The following is a 19,197-nucleotide window of genomic DNA, read 5'->3' on the forward strand; positions in this document are numbered from 1 at the left end:
GGACTGGGTTTGATCCCTGGTCAGGGAACTAGATCCCACATGTAGCTACTAAGACCCGACACAACCAAATATATAAATAAATATTTAGGAGAAAAGAAAAGTAAGTATCTTTAGGCATATCCTAGTTAAACTGTTGGAAGTCAAAGATAGAGAAAATCTTAAAATCAACCAGAGGAAAAAGACACCTCAAATTTAAAAAGTAATTGACTTTTCAGTTGAAACTATGAATACCAACAGATAGGGAATGACATCTTTAAAGTGTTGAAATTTAAGGGAGAAATTAGATAGTCTGAACACGCTATTCCTTTATTCTTACTTTATTTTTGGGGGGGGGGGATTTTTAGTTCTTTTTTTTTTTTTAATTTTTTTTTTTTTATTAGTTGGAGGCTAATTACTTCACAACATTTCAGTGGGTTTTGTCATACATTGACATGTTATTCTTACTTTATATTTGTTCATTTTTATTTACTTGGCTGCTCTGGCTTTTAGTTGCAGTATGTGGGATCTAATTCCCTGACAAGGGATCGAACCTGGGCCCCCTGCACTGGGAGCTCAGAGTCTTAGCCACTGAACCACCAGGGAAATCCCAGTGTTGTTTTTTAATACCTGGAAAAATAATGGTGAATTGTATATTTTAATGAGGTGATACCAGACATTGTTAGTGGCTGTGCCTGGAGTTTAGCATGATTTGTCTGTCATTAATAATTACACTGATCCTGGAATAAATCACAGGATTGATATTAAATTAATTCAGTATTTTAAAAACAATGAGCAGAGTTGTCAGCTTTAGCTGTGGTTTCTGTCTAATGGATTTGGAATAGTTTCTTTAGTCCTAGGTGAAAAAGAGAGCCTGCTCTCAGATTATACATTTTTGTTAGATTTACCCCTGAACCTAAAAGACAGGCGCCGCTGGTAACATTCACATGTGAATCTGTGACACAGATGGACTCCAGGACGGTCTGACACATGTGTCTACAGCGTGTGAGAAAGCTGGAGTCCACCCATCTCTGGAGATGGGACAGCACCATCTGGACAGTGTTGGAGCTGAACAGTATGAAGCAGAATTCCTCACATTTTAGCGTGCATGCATCTCACCAGGGGAGGAAGGGCTATTCCCTTGTAGATGGTGCTCAGGCAGTCTGGGGTGGAGCCCGAGATCCAGCCTTTCCTCCAGTCCTCCAGGCTCCCAGATGGTGTTGATGCTAAGGGTATAGAAGACAGCTGCCCTTCTTTCTGCCCAGCACTTTCCCTTCCTTCCTCCATTCCCACCGTGAAGTTCAAGGGTGAGCTTCCATGTTCTTACCTTACTCTGTTTCCCAGACCATAGTCAGGTGGTTCGGGGACCAATCAGAATCTTCTCTGACATTTTTAAACTTGGAGCCAGAGAACCAGCCTCAGATCTTCTCAGTGGAGATAATTGGTCAAAGAAACACAGATGAGGGACCAAGGGTTTATCTTTATGGTTCTCAGGTCTGGGTTCCAATGGTCCCTAATATATGAAAATTGATTTGAAAATCAACAACATCATGACCTTTGGGGTTATGTTAGCAGCTCTGATGACTGAGTGTATTTGCATAAAACGTTTCAGACACTTACCATAGGCAAGTCTCTGTTGCTGTGCCCTGAACATAAGAAGATGAATAGCTCACATCCTGGTTGGGGAGACTACCATTTCAGTAGAATTTGGCATGTACAATGATAAGGGTTTATGGAAGCCCCTAGAAGATCCTGATCCACTTGGATCTGTGAATGGCGGTCAGGGTCAGGAAAAGATTTCTAGAAATGTATTTTCAAAACGTGAGTAGGAATTGTTTGAGCCTATGAAACTATTACAAGTGGAGAGAACTTGCTGGGCAAAGGCAAGAGATGGGATGCAACAGTGTTTGGAAAAACTATAACCTGTTTACGTGGGAGGTGCCTGGCTGAAACTGGGGCAGTTATGGTGAAGGGCCTCATACATGTGCTGACTTGGTCACATTTTCCTTAAGTCACATGTATTTCAACAGACAACAACAACATCAAAACAATAATAAACAATAAAGCTAAATTTCTGATTCTCTTCCAAATCCTTGACTCTGGCAGGTTCCCACTAACAACTGCTCCTCTTTATTTTCCTTTAAACAAACAGGAAATTTGTCTCAGGATCGAAATGAATGTTTAAAAAACAAACCTGATCTGCTTTAAATACCAAAATCTGTTTAAAGAACACAGAGGTTGTGACATCCGTTGACAAAGCCAGGAAGTTCAAAGCCCCGCCGTTGACACAATGTATTGAGTTCTGCTGTTGTTGGCAGCCCAGACTGTGGCAGGTCCTGGTGTTTGTCATCCAGGTCTGCGTGTGCGCAAGGGAGACATTCCTGAGACCACAGGACTCTTTCTTCTTTGGGGAAACATTTGTATTTTTAAAAATGCTGTTCGAACGCAAGAACAATAATTGGCAGTAATGGCTGCTACTCCCATCTCTTGAATGGCAAGTCCCAAGAGTAACTTGGAGTCTTTCTCATGAGCAGATTTTAGCCATTTTAAAGGTTAAAAAAAAAAGTTTATGCTTTTACTGACATCCATCTCCAGAATTTTTTCATCAACCTAAATTGAAACTCTGTACTCATTAAATGCTAACTTCCCACTCCTGTCCTTCTCAGACCCTGGTAAAATTCATTCTGCTTTCTACCTCTATGAGATGGGCTGTTCTAAGTACCTTATATAAGTGGAATCATACAGTCCTTATCTGTGTCTGGTTGATTTCACTGAGTTTAATGTCTTCCAGGTTCACCCATGTTGTAGCATATGTCAAAATTTCCTTTCTCTTTAAGGCTGAAAAATATTCCATGGTATGCATATACTGTGTTTAGCTTATTCATTCATCCCTTGATGGACACTTGGGTTGCTTCCAGATTTTAGCTATCGTGAATAATGCTGCTGCAAACATGGGTTTGCAGATATTTGAGTCCTGGCCTTTAGTGGATTCTTATTGTCAAAAAGGCTATATGGAGCTCCTTTGGGTCCTCTCTGGCTATGAGAGGAAGCTGACCTGGGAGTCAGAGCCGGGGCTCCATGGCTCCCTGGCATGAAGTTGCCAGGCCCTGGAGTCAAGTCACACACCGTCTCTGGGTCACAGTTTCCCCACCTCTGAGCTTAGGGAGTCGATTGCACCTCTCAAGTTCTGCGCTCAGTTGCCTGTGAGAGAGACATTCAGTACCCAGACCTGCATAGTCAGCTATTCCTGGCTTCTGTTTGTTCCTCAGTGGATTTAGAAGTGAAGTGGACTCTTGGCACAAGCAGGTTTATCATTCACACTTTGAAGTGTTTTCAAGCAGCCCTGAAGGCCCATGGCATACGGAAATCTGTCGATTTGCTGAGGCATGAATTTGAAGTTCTTACAGGGTGAGGTCGGTGTGTGGGTACGTTGGGCTGGCCGCCCGCCCAGTGTCCGCCCCTCAGTGAAGTGTGACCGGCTGCTATTCATCCCTTATACAGTGACTTTTGTGAAGTGGTCGAAATTTGGTGACTGTGTGTGTAATACACACATACACACACACACACACACACACACACACACACGCACATGGGATGGGGCAGGGGGTGAGGGGCAGGGGGAATGAGAAATGCTTTTAAAAAGAGAGCTGATGGCTGGGGATGGTGATGGAAGTAAAGAAAGCAGAGAAGGGATCTCCCTGGCTGTCCAATGGTTAAGACTTCACCTTCCAATGCAGGGGGTAGGGGTTCAATCCCTGGTTGAGGAGCTAAGATCCCACATGCGTCATGGCCAATAAAATAAAACATAAAAAACAGAAGCAATATTGTCACAGATTCAATGCATGTGAGAACGTTGTCGCTTCAGTCGTGTCCAACTCTTTGCAGCCCTGTGGACTGTAGCCCGCCAGGCTCCTCTGTCCATGGGATTCTCCTGGCAAGAATACTGGAGTGGGTTGCCATGCCCTCCTCCAAGGGATCTTCCTGACCCAGGGATCGAACCCATGTCTCTTATATCTCCTGTATTGACAGGTGGGTTCTTTATCACTAGCGCCACCTGGGAAGCCCACAGAGTCAATAAAGACTTTTAAAAAAATGGTTCACATCAAAAAAAAAAAAAAACAACCAAAAGCAGAGAAACCTAAGGAACTAAGGGTCCTTCTGGAAATAGATTAAAAAGTGGCCCATCTAACTCCGCAGGAGCGTTACAGAGCAAACAAGGTCACTATAAATTCCCTACAGAAATAAGACAGATCCCTTTGTGAGATTTCACTGAGTGTCTCAGCCAGCAGAAAATTTGCTCCACGAGAGGGGAAAATATAGACATGTTTGAAAGAGGGGCCCAGGAGAAAGGCAGGGGACCATGCAAACGTTTCCAGGAAGCGGCAGATGGAAAGGCACCAGTCTGGCTACTAAACCAACCTTATTTTCAAGTCAGGGCTGGTTTGAAAATTTTCAGAGGTGTTTTTCTTGGCAAAAGGTGTGGTTAATAGGAACAAGCAGGCCAGCTGTCTATCTCACAGCAGACGAGATTCCTTCTGAGCTGAAAGAAACCTGCAGAGGGCTGGAGACGTAAGTGGCTGTGACTTTTGCAGGGTATGTGGGAGGTGACAGTGTCACAGAGGAGACTGAAAGTTGTATGGAAAAAGCCACCAGAAAAACTTCCCTGGTGGTCCATCGGCTAAGACTCCAAGCTCCCAAGGCAGGGGGCCCCGGTTCCATCATTGGTCAGGGAACTAGATCTGACATGCCACAACTAGGACCTGGCACCATCAAATAAATAAAAATATTTTTTAAAAAGCCATTAGATATCCACTACAATATTGTAAAGTAATTAGCCTCCAACTAATAAAAATAAATGGGAAAAAAAGCCATTAGAGAAGCCAGTCAGAGAAGGCCATGTATATATATGTGTATCCAGTCATGGTGTACAATTGAAATATATACAGTTACATTTGCCAACTTTATTCCTCAATAAAGTTGGCAAAAAAACAAGAGCTGGTAAAAAGGGTAAAGGAGATGAAGATAATGGTGAAGAGTTAAGAAAGTCTTCAGAAATTTCATGAGTTGTTCCATTAATGCCAAGCTGCCATCTCTAACCTCCCTCAGTACAAGAGAGGCTTTTTCAGCAATCCCAAGAAATAAATCTCTGTTGGCACTCTCCCATGAAATGTGCAGGAAGTTGCAAAAGTAAAGAGGGATTAATGAGATTAAGATTAACTTTGGTTGAGACTAAAGAAGGAAAGAGAAAAAAAAGTATGAGAAAATGATAATAAAAGTAAGAATAGGTACTCTTTTGCCCCCTTCTGATGCCTATGTCAGAAGCTTTCTCTATACTTTAATAAAACTTTATTACACAAAAAAAAAAAAAAAAAAAGTAAGAATAAAAGGGAAGATGATAAAAATGGGCACAAATGAGATAGAATAATGTTTCTACAAACTGCTGAATGTTAATGAATGGAAAACCTAGATGAAAAATATTTTTGGAAAAAAATGAAAATAACAAACTTGAATCCAGGAGAAAGAGAGGATTTGATTAGGACAGTGGCCATTAAAGGCCACCCCAATTAGGGCTTCCCGGTGACTCAGATGTAAAGAATCTGCCTGCAATGCAGGAGACCTGGGTTTGATCACTGGATCGGGAAGATCCCCTGGAGAAGGAAATGGCAACCCGCTCCAGTATTATTCCTGGGAAATCCCATTGACAGAGGAGCCTGGTGGGCTACATCCATGGGGTCACGAAGAGTCAGATGCAACTGAGTGACTAACACTTTCACTTTTCACTTTCAACTAGAACCGCCAGGTCCAGGGGCAGTCAGGTCAGAGTGGAGACCCCAGTAAAGACCATCTTTATCCTTTACAGAAAAAGAAGCAGGGAGGCTGATGTATTAACTTATGTGATTTGTATAACCTTGTTTCCAAAACTAGACAATCGCATTGCAAGATAATAAAATTTTAGGCCCACTTCATTTATGACTGTAGATGCAAAAGTCCTAAATAAAATGTCAAACAAGAAGAGGGGAGGATGGGGGAAGAAGAGCTACTCATTGAGATAAAAGCTCTTTAAGATAAAAACCAGCACTCTGTTTTCATTTTGAGAAATATTTCCTCTTGTCCTTTGTGTTCTGCTTTGCAACTGTTTCTCTGACTTTGTTGTCACTTCTTTTTTGTTCCTGAAGACACCACAGGTTCTTTTTTGTTGTCAAGGTTTTTAGCTGCAAATTGATACAGGGGAGCAAATAGAAAGTGACCTTAAATGAAAAAGCTATTACAAAGGTTCTAAGATCTCACAAGGTCTCTATACTGAGAGTTCCAGGTTTATATTTCCAGGCTTCTTTTTGAGATGGTAAATGAGTGAAGATGAGACTCATCAAACATACTGCCTCCTTCTTATTTTTTAAATTGTTTAAAAACATGTTTGGCTGCACTGAGTCTTCTTTGCAGTGTGGTCTTTCTCTAGTCATGGTGCACAGGCTCATTCGTTGTGGTTGCATGGGCTTAGTTGCTCCACAACACATGGAACCTTCGTTCCCTGACCAGGTATTGAACCCATGTCCCCTGAATTGGAAGATGGATTCTTAAACACTGGACCGCCATACTCCATACTCCCTTCTTCTGACCATCTGCTTGCTGCCTTGTTCCCATCTTGGGACCTGAAGAGGCCTCCAAGACAGGACATGACATCCCTTTGAGTGATATGGCAGTTGATATCTCTGAGGACACTCAGCCTGAGTGACCTGTCCTGATACAGCCTGCATTTTACTTCTTCTCATTGCAGAGAAGCAAGTTCTTAGGGTAACTTTCCTCACAGAAGCTGCTTTGCATTCCAGAGTACAGAATCCTGGGAGAGGGGAAAAAAAAAATTTTTTTTTACCTGAGCCGGCTGGTTCTCCAAACTTTTTGTGTTGACTTTTTAGAGGCATCTCGGGAGTCTGAGTCCCATTACTGCCACTTCTAAGAGGTTTTTTTGAATTTCTAGCTCTGACAAATGTGGAGTAACTCTTTTCTCTCCTTTGCCTCCTGTGTTCTGCTCAGTCACTGATTCAGTCAGGTCTGACTGTATGTGACCCCATGGATCATAGCCCGTCAGGCTCCTCTGTCCATGGGATTTTCCAGCAAGAACACTGGAGTGGGTTGCCATGTCCTTCTCCAGGGGATCTTCTCGACCCAGGGATCAAACCCTCATCTCTTTTGCCTCCTGTGTTGCTGGTGGGTTCTTTAGTGCTGAGCCACCAGGGAAACCCATTTACTGCCTCCTAGATGTTTGCAAATAATTAATGATTTCATTGCTCCCTCTCTTAGCAAGAACCTGGTTTCTCAGAATGTGAGCATTGGGCCAGAAAGACAGAGACATTAGGACAGGGCGAGAGACAGTGCTGTTGGCAAAGGTGGGTCAGCACCTCGGCTTTTAGCTGGAGGATCTGGGAATGGGTGAATGGATACTTCTGACCCTGGGGGTTCTTGTTGTGCAGCTGAGATAAGATGGAAACAGGTATTCTTGCTCTGCTGTTGCCCTGGAGAGAGAGGAGTACGATCTTAGCTGTGTGCCTCCTCTTTTGAAAAATTTGGAAATTAAATGCTTCTTTGAAGATTCTCATCTCAAAATAGATGAGGACTTAGCATTTTCCGTGAAACACTGGGGACTAGGAAGTGTGGGGGGATGGGAAAGACACAGAGTGGGAAGACATAGGTGATGTCTGGGATCTGAACTGCCACCAACTAAATGTGTGAAAAAATGGCTTTGGAGAAGGTCACCAGGGTCCTGCTGCTCTGATGACCTTTTGCTGAAATTGTTTCTGCAGATGATCACGTCTGGCTTATCGATGTTGCTGTTTGATATAATTCTGACCAAGGAAACCATGGGATGGTAAGTCTTTAGCAGAGAGAGGAGAGGAAAATAAGTTCTTTGGGTTTCCTTGGGATACTAATATTTGCTCTCAAATGTTAGTGTGCATGTTTGGGGTATATGTCTTATGGACATATAAATAAACATACATTCAGAAGAGTGCTTATATCATGAATATTTTCACAAACTGAATATATTATATCTGGTACAGCCAGCATTCAGGAAGCAGAACCTCACCAGGACACCTTTCAGCCACTCATCCACACAAGAGTAACCACGGTGGGTGAACCACTAATTATGTGTGTATATAGAACTATAAGTGTAACTATAAATATGTAACTATAACTTTAACTGTGACTATGTTTGTGTTTCTTCCTTTGATCCTTCAATTCATTTTTCTCTTAGACAAGCTCCAAACCATCCTTGTTTAGAATGCACTCACCCACTCACCCATTTGCTTAAAGACAGCACTGCCTCTCCCTCCCATATTTGAGCACAGACCTGAAGAAGTGGGGGAGTGAGCCCTGGGGACACTGGGAGGTAACAGAAATTGCAAAGGCCCTGACGTGGGAGGGTGCTTGGTTTGCTCAAGGAGCAATGTGACCAGAGCAGGTTGCTGGGTGAGAGTGGTAGGAGATGAGGGCTGGAGAGGTAGTAGGTGGTTGACCATGTGGGTTCTTAAAGGCCATTATAAGGGCTTGGCTTTACCGTGAGTGGAGGCGGGGAGGAGTGACCCAAGGATTTTTGAGCAGAGCTGCCACACACTCCTACTTTAAAATCATGTTCCTTGGTCTGCTGTGTGGAAGTAAGGTGTTAGGGGTCTGCCCCTGAACCCTGGACACAGACTGCTGATCGGTGACTGACCACATTAAGACTTCGATCTACTCCAGCTTATTAACATTCAAACCAGCTTACATGATGATCACCAAGGGTTGTGGTTGTCATCTTCAGGGAGGGTAAAGGTGAGATGGGGAATGATGCTGAGTTTAAACTGTTAGGACTGCTGTTGCTCCCCTCAATCAGTAGGGAAATCAAGCTATTTTGGGGGGTATGTACTTCAGTAGGGCTTCCCAGGTGGCACTAGTGGTAAAGAACACACCTGCCAAATGCAGGAGACATTAGAGACATAGGTTCGATCCCCGGGTTGGGAAGATCCCCTGGAGAAGGGAACGGCTACCCACTCCAGTATTCTTGCTTGAAGAATCCCATGGACAGAGAAGCCTGGTGGGCTGTCTTCCATAAGATTGCAAAGAGTTGGACACGACTGAAGCGACTTGGCATGCATGCTTATACTTAGGTATTTTATTTTATAATTTTTGGCTATGCTGGGTCTTGGTTGCTGTATGCAGGCTTAGTTGCCCCATGGCATGTGGGATCTTAGTTCCAGGACCAGGGATCAAACCCACGTCTCCTGTATTGGAAGGTGGTTTCTTAACCTCCAGACCAACAGGGAAGTCCCGATACTTATGTATTTTAAATCTATATAGTAATGTATGCTATTTGCACCATAAGCAAGGTAGTCAAAACTGCCATAATAGGCAGCAAAATTGGAAGGCAGTCAGTGTAGGGTTGACTTAGGACAAGGATGGAGAGTCATCTAGACTGTTGCTTAACAAGTTATAATAGAAATATATCAAAAATGGATAAGCAGAAGGCAGAGGTCATTTACCTAATTTAAAGTGACGATCCTTGGCCAGTTTCCAAACCTGAGTCAATTCTCAGAATCAGAATCTATCAACTGAAGGAGAGATAAGTTCCTAATGGATAAAGATTCAGTAGGAGACATTTACGACAATACAGAAATGCATCCAGTAAAAAGTATAGATCCTCTGTTTCCATGGTCTCCACTTGCCAGAAGTCACACGAGTTTGGCCTGATGGTGAGGACAATGCACTGTTTGACCAGGGAAGTCTGTGTGGAGGGAGGCGGGCTCTATTGTCTATAAAGCGAAACCACGCTGAGTGGTGCTTGTCGAGCCGAGCCTGATGAGCCTCTCAACGACCTGGGCATGGGTCAGTCCTTCCCAAGTCTTCACCCAGCTTCCAGCTGCTGGCCTGGTGACCCACAGCTTTCCTTTCCTGTGACCACGGCTGCCTGCTATATGGCCTGAATCACTAATGCAGCACCTTAAGGAGGATAATTTGTGTTGGTTCTTGCTACTCACTGTCTCTTATCCTCTGTTTTAAAAAGAAAAACAAGCCTAGGGCCACTTGAAGTTATATAATGCTTATTTCCATTCCAGTTTGAATATATTGTTTGGCAATACCCACCCCCACTCCCAGCACCAAGAATGGCACTCCAGAACTGAATTGCAGACAAGTTTTGGAGGTTTTTACATTTCTTTACCAGCATGATGGAAAGAAAAGCATTTTATTTAGTTTGCTGAAATAAGTCATAGTCCTAGAAAATCCATATTTTTTCCTCATGCTTGTTGTTGTTTAATTGCTAAGTCATGTCTGACTCTTTTGCAACCCCGTGGACTATAGCCTCCCAGGCTCCTCTGTCCCTGGAATTCTCCAGGCAAGAATACTGGAATGGGTTTCCATTTTCTTCTCCAGGGGATCTTTCTGACCCAGGGGTCGAACCTGTGTCTCCTGCATTGGCCGGCTATTCTTTACCACAGAGCTAGCAGGGAAGCGCCTCGCTTGGTATGAGAGTAATCCTAAGGGTTGGCTTCCTCCACCTCCTCCCCCAGTTTTTGCACTGGTTTTCACATTGGACCTGCAGAACTGTCACCTTTGGCTCCAAGGCCACAGTGCAGGTTGGTGGGGGCCAGCACTAGGCCCCATGTGTCCAGGGCAGCCTCCTGTCTCCCAGGACAACTTGTAAATAACCCCCCATCTTGTGCTGTCATAGCCCCCTCTCACCCCAACTCTCTCTCTCTCTCTCACACACACACACACACACACGGTGTCAAGTTTAACTTGTAAATAACCCCCCATCTTGTGCTGTCATAGCCCCCTCCCACCCCAACTCACACACACACACACACACACACACAAATGGTGTCAAGTTTAAACATCAGTATCACACACACACACACACACACACACAAATGGTGTCAAGTTTAAACATCAGTATGCGGTTTCTGCAGGATGAATGTGAAAGGCAGGACCAGGCTCCAGGAATGCCATGATGAGGAAGTCCAAGAGGCAACTTTGCATCTCCTGTGGCTTTGGGCTGGAAGGGGCTTGTTCAGTAAACAAATATTTCCTGGGACCCAGTATGTGCCAGGGCCAACTCTTGGATAAAAGTGAAAAGTCACTGCCCCTGGGATGTCAGTAGTTACTTATCTTCCTGCATGGTGTTAGTTGCTCAGTCATGTCTGACTCAATGAGACCCCAAGGACTATAGCCCACCAGGCGCCTCTGTCTACGGGATTCTCCAGGCAAGAATACTGGAGTGGGTTGCCATCCCCTTCTCTTCTCCAGGGAGCAGGTCTGTATCTAAACCATGCACACTGACAGAAATGAATCTTTTTGCTCATGGCATTCTGCAAAAGTGGTTTTTAGCCTCTCTCAAGAGCCCCTAATGGGGCACTTCCTGCCCTAAGAAGGAAAATGGAAGGAAAAGAAAAATTAAGAAATACTTCTACGCCATCCTCTTCCTCCTCCTCCTAATCTCTTCTCTTCATTTACATAACTAACCATTTATTGAGCAACTACTATATTTCAGACATTTTCATATTAATATTATATATCTCATTAACTTTCGCAGCAACCTTCCAATTTAGCCCCCATTTTAATTTTTAAAAAAATTTTTGGCTGTGCTGCATGGCATGTGGGGTCTCTGTTCCCTGACCAGGGATCAAACCCGCACCCCCTGCATTTGAAGTACCTCCTGCTTGAAGCACCTCCTGCAAGGAGTCTTAACCACTGGACTGCCAGGGAAGTTCCCTAGTCCTGTATTAAAGATGGAGAAGCTGAGATTCAGACATTTAACTGTTTTTTCCCCCAAGATTTTAGAGCTACTATGTGACTGGAAGAAAGGAAACGAAGTATTAGTTGCTCAGTCATGTCTGACTCTTTGCGACCCCATGGACTGTAACCCATTAGGCTTCTTTGTCCACGGGAGTCACCAAGCAAGAATACTGGAGTGAATAGCCATTTCCTCCTCCAGGGGATCTTCGCAACCCAGGGGTCGAACCCAGGTCTCTTGCATTGTAGGTGGATTCTTTACCATCTGAGGCAACCTCTAATGTTTCTCTTCCCACCAGTCTGATCATTTATAAGGAGTATCTGGATGATTCGGCAGCAATACAGAAGGAGCGTTACCCAAGACACATCGGCCCTATTTCTTATTCAGAGACTGACACAGTGAACTAGGAATGTCCAGTGGAACATTTTTAGGAAAAGAATCTCACTGCCTTAGATTTTTAATACTATAAGTTATATTTCTGTGAATTAACAAAAAATATGTATTGAGTGACTGGTGTATGCAGAGCATGTGGAAGTCGTTAAGGAACATAAGACATCATCCAGCCCTTGAGGAGTTTTCAGGAGAAGAAGTCATAAAGATAATTTCTGAGGTAGGATAGTAACTGTTTTTTTTTTCAAATATATATATATATATATATATATATATATATATGTTTTTGGCCGTGCCACTAGCACACAGCATGTGTGATCTTTCCCAACCAGGGGTCAGACCTGTGCTCCCTACATTGGGAGTGTGGAGTTTTTGTTGGTGGTGGTGGTTTTGTTTTTTGTTTTTAAGCCATTGGACCACCAGGGAAGTCTTGGATAGTATTTGTAAACACAGTGGGTGTGAAGAACAGAGGAGAGAGAGAGGCTGGGGTGATAGGGAGGGGCTTGAAACTGGACCTGATGCAGAAGGGAGAGGCTTAGCCAGGCTGTGGGTGGAGGAGGATTTGGTCCCTCTGGCCCCGGGAAGACAGGGAAGAACAGAGGGGCAGGAGGTGCCCCTTGGTGAGACTTAGCCATTTGGAACTAGAGCTGGGGCAGGAGCTGACCCTCCAGTCCCTCCTCCTTCCCCTCACCTGTCCTCCTGGGAAGGTGGGACACAGATGGTGGACAGGTTGATGTCCAGAAACCCAACCGCCAAGGTATCCTGGTGCACCCTTGAGACTGTTCCCGCAGTTTCTATATCTTAACCTTCATCTAATATCATGGCATCTGGTAGCGTCACTTTATGGCAAATAGATGGGGAAAAAATAGAGTGACAGACTTTATCTTCTTGGGCTCCAAAATCACTGTGCCTGGTGACAGCAGCCATGAAATTAAAAGACACTTGCTCCTTGGAAGAGAAGCTATGACCAACCTAGATAGCATGTTAAAAAGAAGAGACATTACTTTGCCAACAAAGGTCCATATCGTCAAAGCTATGGTTTTTCCAGTGGTCATGTATGGGTGTGAGAGTTGGACCGTGAAGAAGGCTGAGTGCCAAAGAATTGATGCTTTCGAACTGTGGTGCTGGTGAAGACTCTTGAGAGTCCCTAGGACAGCAAGGACATCAAACCAGTCAATCCTAAAGGAAATCAACCCTGAATATTCCTTGGAAGGACCGATGATGCTGAAACTGAAGCTCTAATACTTTGGCCACCTGATGCGAAGAGCTGACAGATTGGAAAAGACCCTGGGAAAGACTGAGGGCAGGAGGAGAAGAGGACAACAGAGGAATGAGATGGTTGGATGGCATCACCGATTCAGTGGACATGAGTTTGAGCAAACCCTGGGAGATAGCGAAGGACAGGGAAGCTTGGTGTGCAGCAGTCCATGGGGCCACAAAGAGTCGAACACAGCTGAGTGACTGAACAACAACAGCAACCTGTATAGTGACTATCTCAATTCTTGATGGCAGTTTTTCCCAAATAATTCTCATTGACTATATTTTGTACATAATTTCAGAATGAACGAAAAAAAACAACGAAAACCCAGGTGTTGAACTGAGTGTAAGAAATAAGCGTGAGATGCTCTGCAGGGGGGAGGACGTGCTTAGTCTGAAGGTTCCCACAGCCGTCTGTGGGAGCCGTGCCTACAGGCTGTCCCACATCCTGTGGACTTCATGGTATGCCCTGAACACGATGGAAAGAAGGGCTGTGTGTACCCAAGTCAAGGAAACAGCATGTGCGATCATTGCAAAAGGAACCTTGACTTTGGAATTTCCTGATTCTTGAGAACTTTTGAGTTTAAGGATGGTGTGTTTTCAGCCTCAAAGAATTTTCCGACCACAAAGTGAACCACCAGAAGAGGAGTGTCAGACTGTGTTTCAGATTTCCTGTCTTTTGCACAGAGCTGGTCTGCATTGTCCGTAGACTGGGTGTGTTCAGGCTATGACTGGGTGACCGGCTAATCGGATCCTGGGCAGGAATCCATGGCCCATCTCTGCCCTGTGGGAGCCTAGACTGATCAGAAGTCACAAAAGGCTGTTTGGTTTGGACCGACTGTGTTTGTCTGCATAGTTATCGTTTCTTTTTTTTTTTTCCCTTTGATTTTCAGATTTCAAATTATTCAACATTTAGAAATCAGGTGGTTTCCCTGTACAAGTCCAAATCTCCAGATTCTTTCAAAAATATGGAGCAGCTGATAAGTTGGGCCTGCACGTCCAAACGGCAGCAGTTGCTGGAGTGGGTGGAGGTGGGTAGAAGCTGCACAGCCACCCCCCTGCAGCCCGGCTGAGGCTGAGGACCCTGTAACCACTGACACCCTCACCTCCATTGCTTGTATGTTCATTCATTCTACCAGAAGTGCTTACTGGGTTCTGTAGACAGAGTTCAAGACCCCAGCGAGGTCACCATCCAGGAAACCAGGGTACACGTCATTGTCCGTCTCCTTGGATGGGCAGCAGCTTAGACGCACAAAATAGCTCATTGTCTAAAGAAGGTTTTTCGCCCTCAGTGCTGTAGACCTCTTTGCTGTGAGGGGCTGTCCTGCACCACATGGAATTTTCAGCAGCAAGCCCAAGTCCCACCTCACCAGGGGCCAGCAACACTCCCTTAATTTCAGCAACCAGAAAACATGTCCAGGCTCTGCCAAAGCTCCTCTCGTTGGCAGAATCACCACAGTTGGGAATCGCGGATCTAAAGGTTTGTGGTGGTGCGTGGAGGAAACACCATTTGAAATTTCAGCAAGATCTTAAAAGAACTTATCTCCGCACTAGAGATTTGGATCAGCTCCAGGCTCAGGTCCTTGGCAGCCCTGCCACCCTCACTGTGTGCCTCCATCAGCAGGTACCACAGGAGGTGACAGGTGTCCACTTCCTGCCTACCTGCTGGCTGAAGATCCTCCAGGAAGGGGTTGTTTCATTCACCTTTCTGTCTCTCTGTCTGGCACTGTTAGCTCAGTCAGTGGGTCCTGTACTCAAGAAAAATGATAAACCCACACCCCCAATGTCGGTCAACTTTTAAAGCCTTTAATTAAAAGCAACTGCTCTTGTCCAGCTATCATATCTTCTTTTTAACAATAAAAGCCCAGCATTTTAATATCTGTTGCAAGTTCAGCAATCTAAATATCCAGATTCATACTTAGTTATTTGTTTTTAAATTAACAACTTTCTAGATTATGTATCAATATGAATTCCCAGTATTCCAAAATTTTGGCAAAGGGCAAAATTTTGGCAAAAAATTTTGGCAAAACTCAACACATTAAAAAAAAAATAACTCTGAAGTGTGAGCGGTGTTTCTGTCGAGTAGAATTATTAATAGTTGTCTGTGCTTCCTCTTTGAATGCTCTTTAGATGAGGAGAGTCGCTTTTCCCTGTGAAATCGTTTAAGTACAAGGAGAGAAAGGAATCACCAAAACACAGCCTCTTTGTTTGTAGGATTTGGTGATCAACTTTTCATTTTTACCCATCATTCACTGGGCTTGCCATTGACCCTGGGTTACAAACATGATGGTCACTTCAACTTGATCCCAGTCTCAACCTCACCTTTAGAGAATGGTCTTATATCATCTCTGAGTAAAGATGTCTTTGCCTTTAGTTTTAGGGGAATGCTTAGAGACTGCTGAAGTCTATTTGTAGAGAGAGTGAATTTCGGAGTAAAGAAAGAACTTCCTCCAACATACCCCAAAGTGCAGCTAGGATCACAGTGTCTGCAGTTTTTCAGCTGAATTAAGAATCTGAAACCTCTTCTTTAAAATGCTGAGAAAGACCTTCTGAATAACTACACTCATTACCTTTCCACACAGAGTAATTAATCAGATTGTAAATCGTCACTCAGCAAGCCCCCAAGGGAGTGGTGCATTCATTTTGGTGAGGAAAGAGAGAAAAAAATAGTTTGGAATCCAGATGGAAAAGTGGGGAGCAGGTATAAGAATTCCATCACTCATTGAGCAAATATTTATTGGGTGTTGTGTTAAGTGCTAGGCCTACAGCTGAAAAAAGGATACAGTCTCTGTCCTCAGTCTGGAAAGTTCCATAGGAATTCATTGAATCACCACAATAATAAATGTAAGTTCGAGATGGGGCCTTTGGCTCCTGATAAGAGAGAAGAGAAAGAGTGGAGAGACGTTGAAAATAAATAACCCCCTGGAAGAGAATTGTGTGATGACTATTTCTGGCTGGCTCTGCAATCTGAATGTTTATGCCTTCGTTACATGAAGTTTGTTCATTTCAGGAATGATGGGGATTACAAGATTTGCAAACAGTTCAGTAAAGCTCTGACTTAAACAGCTGTAATGCTATTAAGATTCCTGCACCCCGTGTCAGCGTCTCCCGCTGTTTAGAAAACAGCATCAAAGCTCACCTCCCTGGCGCTCTTAACGGTAAACGGAACCAGGTTTGTTTTCATGTCAGCATTCTCTAAAGCCACTCGGTGTTTCATTAAATCACTAAACCAAGGGGATGCAATGCAAGGTTATTACGCTGTAGCATTGTTCTAAGGCTGGGGGAGGGAGGGTGGCAAAGAGCCAGCCGAAACCCTGTTCTCCCCGGTGATTAAGGAAGATTAGTGGAAATGACTGACCCCCTGTTACATTTGCAGAAATAAAACTTCCCAAGTCAAAGTTCTGTACTGATCTCGCATCAGGTCACGGTGACTCTGTGCTCATCCAGGGATTTAAGAAGACGGTGTGTGTGTTCTTGAAGGAATGCAGAAGGAAACAGCAGATCGGCTTAGAAGGCAAAAGTGGGTCTTTAGAAATGAGCCTGTGTACAGAACAGGCTTCCCAGGTGCCTCAGTGGTAAAGAATCTGCCTGTCAATGCAGGAGACACAAGAGACGCAAGTTCGATCTCTGGATTAGGAAGATCTTCCCTGGCGGAGGAAATGGCAATTTTGCCATTTCATTTCATTTTCAGTATTCTTGCCTGGAAAATTCCATGGACAGAGAGCCTGGTGGGCTACAGTCCACAGGGTGGCAAAGAGTTCAGACACGACGGCACACACTCATTGTGTACAGAACAAATGGCTTCCCCTTCCTGGGTCCTTCTTCATCCAAAAAGAAGAGGTGATAGAACCCACCAGCATCTAGGTCTGCCCCCAAACTAGACCAGGGACAAGCCCAGTGGAGTCGTGTTAAAAAATAGTCTTTTGGAATTTGGTCCCCAGTTTCTCCCAGAAGCAATGCTATAAATGACGAGTATATATCTAGGAAAGTCCTCTGAAATTTGTTTTGTTTGTAACAAACTTCAGCTACATTATTCTGAATTCAGTGTGTGTTAGAGAGAATTTGTTGACTTATTGTCACTATTTGTAATACTTCTGATTGGGGAACTAAGATCCCACATGCCATGTGGTGCAGCCAAAAAGAAAACCCCCAAAAACCAAGAAACACCTGAGCACAGTTTGAACTCAGCTTATTGTTTTCCTGTTCCCACTTAGTTCACTCCTTTATTGGAAGTGGTTCATGGTAGATGTTATCTTTAGGTCATAGTCACCCCCATAGGTGACTTTTTTTCACTGAGAACAGAATATACACGGCCTAAGTGTATCTCATACATTTGATGCCTTAGACATATGTTAGGACCATGGAGGCGCCACTACCCAAGTATGAGTGTGTTGTGCGTGGGTATGTATGATGAGTAGGTATATAGGAAGAGTGGGATGCTGGGGGGTAAATGGAGAAAAAAGGAAGAAGAAGGTGGCATCGAAAGGGCTGTTGGCACCTCTGAACAAGAGCACTTCATCCTCAGAAACCCCCTTCACAAGCCTTTACTCTAGGCCCAGCCTGGGCCTCAGAGGTGCTTTGGGGGAAGAATGATGGGGGCTTCAGACAGATACCGAGTGTCTACTGAGAAGTTTAAAATAGAAAATGTGCAAACCTTTGAATGTGTTACATTTTAGGCATGTGAAATCCACCTCTTTCTCACAGTCTTATGTTCTGCTGTTTTTCATTTTCATTTTCACTGACCGTAGATCTTTCTGCTGTGGTGGGAAATTCATGCGTCCCCATTTGTATTTTGTCTTTAAATGTTCTGTTAGTCTAAATGAAATAAAAGGGTTCAGAGACTGTCAATAATCATAGGATTATGGATACATGCATGGTTTCCTATCCATCACTGTAGCAAAATGTACCAGTGGGAAGCCCTCCTCCTATGTTTGTGCCAGAGAGCAGTAAGGAAGTGCAGTCACCATCACCTGGTCAGGATGGTTGGGACACGTCACCTTTCTCCCTGAGGGACAGCTGAGGTTTACCCTGGACGACTGGGCAGTCCAGGACCTGACTTGAAGTCAGGCAGTGTGGGCAGGGGACAGGATGCTCAGCTGCATGATGAGGAAGCATCACTTGCCCTGCGGTAGGTGGACACCAGGCAACTTCACACGTCCACAGCCTCTAGGTTCCCAAGAGGGCAAAGCTGACCTCTTGCTGTTTCTCGCAGCCTCCTGCTCGGCGGATTTGGAGAGGCCTTGCTGGTTTTCTCAGAGCGGAAGGGCCCCTAAACCCGGGGAAAGTGGACTCCCAGGCTGTAGTGGAGAACACCGCGCTGTCCAGGTGATAGAAAGCAAGGACGGTGAGGTACCACTGCTCGCTGCAGCAAGAACTATCTGGGGTCTCTAGGATGCTTCAGGGAATGGACTGTGTCGAGAGGCTCCCCAGGTCCAGCTGACTGTGTCCCGCGCCCAGATGTGCAGAAAGAGACGCAGGGTTTCACCTGCGTGGGGATGGCTCCGCCCACCTGGATTGCCGCGCCTGCTCCGTATTAAACACCCTTCAGCGAGCAAGCCTTCACTGCCGGGTAGTGGAGGTATTGTGTCGTGGTTTTGGTTTTGTGTTGTGATTTCACAACCTTGAAGGCGTCTCTGACAACCTTGCTGTCAGGTTGGCTTGCCTCGAATCCACACTCACTCACTTAGGGGCACACCTAGAATTCCATGAGGGGGCTTCCCCCGGGGGCCCAGTGGGGGCGCAAATGGGAGTCCTGCGCCAAGTAAGACGCCAGCAAGGACACTGTTTCTCTCGAGCACTGAAGACTTTCTGTG

General features: G+C 44.6%; 1 protein-coding gene across 9 annotated transcripts in view; it reads left to right on the top strand.

Moving 5' to 3' along the window:
- TMEM241 (transmembrane protein 241) overlaps positions 1-18,965 on the top strand; it is a 113,165-nt gene extending 94,200 nt beyond the window's left edge. For 4 of the 9 annotated variants that reach the window (XM_043889076.1, XM_043889084.1, XM_043889079.1 and 1 more), the window contains 3 exons: positions 7,776-7,840; positions 8,031-8,098; positions 18,597-18,965. In XM_043889076.1, the coding sequence (XP_043745011.1) occupies positions 7,776-7,840; positions 8,031-8,098; positions 18,597-18,775 (312 nt within the window). In that variant the 3' untranslated portion in view covers positions 18,776-18,965. Of the gene's footprint in view, positions 1-7,775; positions 7,841-8,030; positions 8,099-14,277; positions 18,576-18,596 lie in introns of those variants that run through there. The other 5 variants (XM_043889078.1, XM_043889077.1, XM_043889080.1 and 2 more) reach the window with 5 other exon arrangements.
- The last annotated feature ends 232 nt before the right edge of the window (positions 18,966-19,197 follow it).

The sequence above is a fragment of the Cervus elaphus genome, chromosome 27 (genome assembly GCF_910594005.1).
Source record: "Cervus elaphus chromosome 27, mCerEla1.1, whole genome shotgun sequence".
NCBI classification, from domain to species: domain Eukaryota; kingdom Metazoa; phylum Chordata; class Mammalia; order Artiodactyla; family Cervidae; genus Cervus; species Cervus elaphus.